Source organism: Macrobrachium nipponense, chromosome 48 (assembly GCF_015104395.2).
Source record: "Macrobrachium nipponense isolate FS-2020 chromosome 48, ASM1510439v2, whole genome shotgun sequence".
In the NCBI taxonomy this organism is placed as follows: Eukaryota; Metazoa; Arthropoda; class Malacostraca; order Decapoda; family Palaemonidae; genus Macrobrachium; species Macrobrachium nipponense.
In genome coordinates this window covers 6686424-6692659 of record NC_087223.1, presented here as the reverse complement: position 1 = coordinate 6692659, position 6236 = coordinate 6686424, and the positions used below count along the sequence as shown (strand labels likewise).

The following is a 6236-nucleotide window of genomic DNA, read 5'->3' as shown; positions in this document are numbered from 1 at the left end:
GTTAGAGTTTCACAAGCCTTGTCTTGTACTGCATTATACCGAGACTACTGAAAGATGGATCTAATTTTGGTGGCCTTGATAATATGCTGTATATGGTCCCTGTTAGATTGGATGGCCTATAGTGACTGCACAATAACTATCTATCTACCAGGTACACAATTCGCTATAATTTTATCCACAAAAGCATTCTTTACAATTCGATCCTAGAGCATTCTACGGAATTCAATCCTATAACAATCTACAGATTTCAGTCCTGAACTAAACGACAGAATTCAGTTTTAGAACAGTCTACAGAATTCTGTCCCAGAACAGTCTACAGAATTCAGTTTTAGAACAGTCTACAGAATTCAGTTTTAGAACAGTCTACAGAATTCTGTCCCAGAACAACCTACAGAATTCAGTCCTAGAGCAGTCTATACAGAATTCAATCCTAGAACAGACTATCAGTGTCTGCTGTACATCTTTCAAAGTTTGACAGAATTGTGGTTTCAGACTTGTCTGTGTGTAAGGAAAAATCTGAAATACAGTAGAATTAGGATTCGGAGTTTATTGTATTCGTGAACAACATTGAAAACTACAGTAGTTGGACGAATAAATATCTTTGTAAACCGAAGAGCAAAGTTACAGAAAGATATATTACAATATTTACATAAGCAGTAGTATTCTTCAGTCCACAATCCACCAGGAGAACAGTTTAGCATTACATATATGTATATGTATATAATATATATATATATATATATATATATATATATATATATATATATATATATATATACAGTAATCCCCTCAAATCAGATCAACACAAAAGCCAGTCCTTATGAGACCTAGGCCTGCAAACCATGGGGCAAGTCCTCAGGAGTTTCGTGGTCTCGAGCTTCGTCTTGCCATAACCTGTGTAGTTGCGACCTTCCCTCCGTGTGGGGAAAGGTCTCGCTGACCCTTGACCTTGAAATAACTTGGCTCTGCAGGTGTAACTGTCATGGACCATCTGAAAAAGGAGGAGGGTAGAGTATACTACTCTGAATAAAGTAAGGTAATGGAAGACTGTTTTCAGATATAGAATTTTTATCAAAGCAAAGGGCCTCTGTGAAATTAAGCCGATAGTGTTTCTCCTGTGATTTATCTCCCACAAAGTTCCACTAATCTCTATCCTCCCATAGAAGTTCCCACTGTCTCCAACCTCCTGTCTCCTTGTTCTTTTCCAAGTAGCTCTAAGTCTTCCAATTCTTCTGATGTCCACAGGAGCCCAGCTAATGCTGTTGCACACTATTCTCCCAGGAGTTGTGAGAAGGATCATCTCATATGCCCCTTCATACAGTACAGTACAGTAGCTACAGAACAGTAGGACAATACAGTACATACAGTACAGCATAGTAGTACAGTACAGAACAGTACAATAAGTACAGCACAACACACTACAGTACAGACCAGTATAGTACAGTACGACACAGTTTGGTACCTACAGAACAACATGGTACAGCACAGTACACCACAGTGCTATGCAGAGAAGCAGCAAAGACTACGCACCGTCCTGTTCCTAATCTGAGGCCAGAGGATCCTGCGCAGCAGTCGCTGATCGTAGTCCCACAAGTCATGGTAAGGCTGCGAAAACATCAAGGCACCATAATGGTAGGCGTTGGCTCTGTCCAGGTGAGTCTGACAACCCCATAAACCTGGAAATATAATAAAAAATAACATGTAGGCAATTTTGTATCTTGTAGTAGGTCCACATTAGTACTGAGTCATAGCTTGGGATGGAATGAGGCTTGGGATCAAGTGCAAGACACAACTTTCAAGAATCAAGGAAGAGCTTTGACTCAATGCCTTAATGCCGTTTCACCCTCTGAAACCTTCTGACCTGCCAACATCTGGCCGTTGTGGAGGGGATGGTCCCTCATGACGTGATAAGAGGAGTTACTCTGAAGCCACTCATCCACAGCTGCCACCTCCCTGGGAAGTATGTAGGAGTCTAGGTCCCGGAACAAGCTCACGTCGACGAGAGGATCCAACAGCGTCAGGAATCTCCACAGTGTCCCCATCTAGAAAGAAACATCCAAGTTGACTTGATGCTGGTTTTTACATAGAAGAAACACCATTAAAGTTATTTGATGAATAAGCAGCAGAACTGGAGTGTAAACTAACTTTTTGTTGGGCACCAAAATCAAACCAAGGTGCTGGAAGAGAGTGTACGTCGCAGAAATCTATAAGCGGGATGTCGCAGAATGCTCGACATATTTCCCTCTGGCCCTTTTCATCATCTGGCCCAACGCTGTGGTAGACGCGCATCACAAAACCTGTAAATGCAAAGATAAAAAAGACTTTCTATCAAATTTCAATAAGCAAAACTGTTTGCTAGACTGCTAGAATATTCTTTGTAAGTTATTAAATTTGTTTATACTTAGTTCTAATGTTAATTTCTGTGAATAAACAATAAACAGCGACGACAGTCTACATTAAGCATGTAGAAACATGTTCGGTTGATGTTAGTTGATATCAATTGCTTGTAACGAGTTATACCAAACACTAAGACTACCTTTGGTAAATTTCCTACTAACTTAGGAAATGGAGAAGTATGAGTGAAATTGGACATTAAGAAATGAAATATAAGTGAAACACAGTGAAAAGGATATACCTCTGACTCCTGATAGCTGTACCCCAGGTCAAGTTAGGTCCAGTAACGATTGGTTAAGTACCTCTTTGAATCTGGGTTCTGTATTGTTATTATTTTAGATTTTATTTTATTATAATTATAAAAAATTATCTATTCTACATATATACATTGTCCTGTTAGATCTATAGTAATGTCATATGATTCCTTTTAGTCTAGATGGTACACTGTCGTGTTGTTCTCTGGTTTATTTGAAGAAATATACAAAAAATAAGTCCTTTCTATATTTCGAATTGCTCTTTTGTTATATAAAATCTCCAGATGACCATATTTCTTTATTTTATACTTTAGAAGGACCTGTAAATGGCGTGGCTACATTCTACACTATTAAGCATATATGTATGAACACTGACAAGTCGTAAACCAGGTCTTGAGCGTAACTTCGGCATCGTAATCAATAGCTTACTTATGGATAATCTGAAGACATCACTTCAATAAATACCTGGGTAATACTGACGGATCTCAAGGGCTCGGTTCCTTATTTCCGAAAAGTAGCGGTTGTATAGGCCTAAGTCGCTCGTGTTGCCGAAATAGCTGTAGGATATGACCTGGAATAATCGTGGTAAATGAGATTTTTTAAAAATGGTTTACGTGTTTAATTGTATGTTAGTGTAAAGGCAGATTAAAAGCGCATATGAAGACTAGGCCTAGGGATTAACAGGCATGAGATAGACTAAAAACTATCGTTTGATTCCTAAGGTAAGCCATAGGCCCACCAGTGATAGAAAGCTAAATAGAGATAAATATATGAAATATAGATGTATATAACCTTTGTAGGACTACAAAAAGTGCCCCCAAATGTATTTATACTTACTTTCTGCCTGGAACCACGCGCGGTGGCGTGATCACTGCACGAGCTGATCATTTGCACTGTTCGACTCATTGTCATATGACGTTCAGTTGAATATCTGGATTAGGAGGGAAGATTATGGGATTATATCAATATGACAAGGTGAGATGTTTATCAGGAGCCACTGAAACCGTTTATGAACAAACAAACGAAAAATTATCAATAATATTTCATATTTATGCAATAAAAACAGTGCAAATCGAACACTTATAAGTATTTCTGACACTGCCTAAAAGTATTTCACTTTAGACAAACTAATTTAACATTTCGTACCTCCTAAGAACGACATATTTATTCTGTTGCTTATTTCGTCCTATTTTTCGAGAGCAGTTGCATCCCGGGAGGGTGTATGACGTCACAGAAACACCGCCGTCTTCTTCTTTACCTCTTATAGAGGAATCATGGTTAGTGTCTACAGCCTCATTTCCAGTTTCAGTAGTTTTAGCAGTTTCAGTGGGCGTTTCAGGGACCCCTGTAAAAGTATGATAACGTTTGAGCTTTACATTAGATTAAAATAAATTAAATTTTACAGTAAAATGTAAGGAATATTTCAAATTAACGTTACTTGTAATTGGTAAATTTTGGTAATTTTTTGTGTCATATATCATATGTGAACTAATAACAAATACAGATTATTACAAAAACGTAAAATGCTGTACATTATGATGGAGAAAATAACTGACATATATATATATATATATATATATATATATATATATATATATATGTGTGTGTGTGTGTGTGTGTGTGTGTGTGTGTATGCTATATATATAAACTATAAACATTATTATTCTCTTACCAACACTAACAGGATATAATTTAGCAAACAGATCATCATAGACTTCTTCCAATCTCCCAAGATATTTTCTTATATATGAATTTCTTTTCACAACGTCGAAAAATCTCTCCAATTTCACTTGACTGCTTTTGTTGACATGAATGGGAGTCATACGACGGATATTTCCCAAAACATTAGATATTGTATGTCTCTGCTTATTTTCAATATTTTTTATTGTACTACCATTGAAGTAAGGCTGATAACTCACTAGTGGAGGGGACTTGTTTTGTTTTTTGTAGTATAAATTAAGCATAAACAGAATACTTATTAGGGCGTAAGTTACAAAAACCACCCTTTTTCTAAGAGGCATCTTTGGAAGCTATAAATAAAGATGTCTAGGTACGTAATTTCAAGCCAGTTTTCAACACCACAAACACCGCAAAATCGCCATGAAATATGTAATTTATCCTTGAAATATCGCAATATAATTAATCCCTTTCCAATAATCCAGTCATCTGCAAGATTTCTTCTTTGTTGAGGACATATTCAGAGGCGACTCCACACTTGACACTGCTCTGTTGCACACTGCAATGGCTGGTGGAACCGTTCGTTGCGGTATCATGCTACTTCGCTAACACGCAGGACGGTTTTGCACCGTTTCCTTAGTAAAGAGAAGAATAAAACAGCATATTTTTAATTACTAATTAATTTATAAAGATTTAATGTGATATTTCTTTATAAGTCTTTTGTAATTGTCTAATTCATTTTTAGAATTAATGAGTTATATTTTTAAAGACTAAATTAAAAGCTTATTAGCTTTTTTTATAAGTGCCAAATGAGCATATTGCAGTAAAATTTCCATTTCGAATATGCTAAACCTCATATACTACGTCTGGAAGCACCGCTAGACAACGTGGGCCAAAATGCTAGGCAATTTTCGTGTGACTGAGCCATTAGTCACTCACTCTGGTTTAAGAACCTTGAATTCTAACGGTCAAACCAGAGGAACGTTAATTTTAAGACAGACTGAGCTGGAGAAGGCTATACTTTTGTCTGTCTGACTGTCTGTTGGTCTGTATGTCTGTTTTGTTCCGTCTCTTAAGTATTAAGACAGACCTGGTATTAATTCCTTCTGTAAATGATACAGAAAGTCTATGGTTCTTGTGGCTATGCAGTTGTGGAAAAGAATATGAACATTTATCATTGTTTTAATACTTATACTTTTTAATTATTATTATTATTATATTATTATATTATTGATTATTTATTATCATTTTATTATTATTATTATTATTATTATTATTTATTATTATTCTTATTATTATTATATTATTATTATTATTATTATTATTATTATTATTATTATTATTATTATTATTTAACATTGATTATGAAAGGTTCGAAATAATATTTATAAATTTAGTTTTGATCATATCAATATAATTCTGTGTTCTGTATTAATCTTTTTCTGCTCATTCAATTCTTTTATTGCTCTCCTAATCATGTTCAGTGTTCTGGTTAAAACCAGGTAAAATTGTGCATTATTTTAGCATTAGTTCAAATATATTAATTTTATCCTAATTACCAATGATATTCGACAACGTATTGGTTGGCCTTTATATTTTCTATTTGAACCTTCTAATATCAATTTATTTTTAGAGTTCTTATCATTTATTATTGAATAAACAATGTACTTGAAGGGTATTGCAGTAGAACTTTATAAAAGTAATTATATAGATATAACAGTCTATAGAAAATCGTAATCAAAGCCTATAAATTGAGCAAAGACACCATGTAAAATACAGATATATTTTAATCATAATAATTCCCTATATAAAAAAATTTTGACATGTAAAAATTGAAATCATACTCTCAACCAACATTTTAAGATATAAATACTATCTAAATGATTATTTTCAACCCCGAAGACATCTGAT

General features: G+C 34.8%; 1 protein-coding gene across 1 annotated transcript; it reads right to left on the bottom strand.

Moving 5' to 3' along the window:
- Positions 1-791: 791 nt before the first annotated feature.
- LOC135204922 (uncharacterized) lies at positions 792-4935 on the bottom strand. The gene is made up of 8 exons (XM_064235175.1): positions 4321-4935; positions 3795-3993; positions 3486-3579; positions 3114-3219; positions 2146-2297; positions 1862-2042; positions 1531-1676; positions 792-991 (listed from the first exon to the last, which is right to left on the bottom strand). Exons 1-8 carry the CDS (start codon positions 4667-4669, stop codon positions 800-802), a joined length of 1419 nt encoding a protein of 472 aa, XP_064091245.1. The 5' UTR covers positions 4670-4935; the 3' UTR covers positions 792-799.
- Between the last annotated feature and the right edge of the window lie 1301 nt (positions 4936-6236).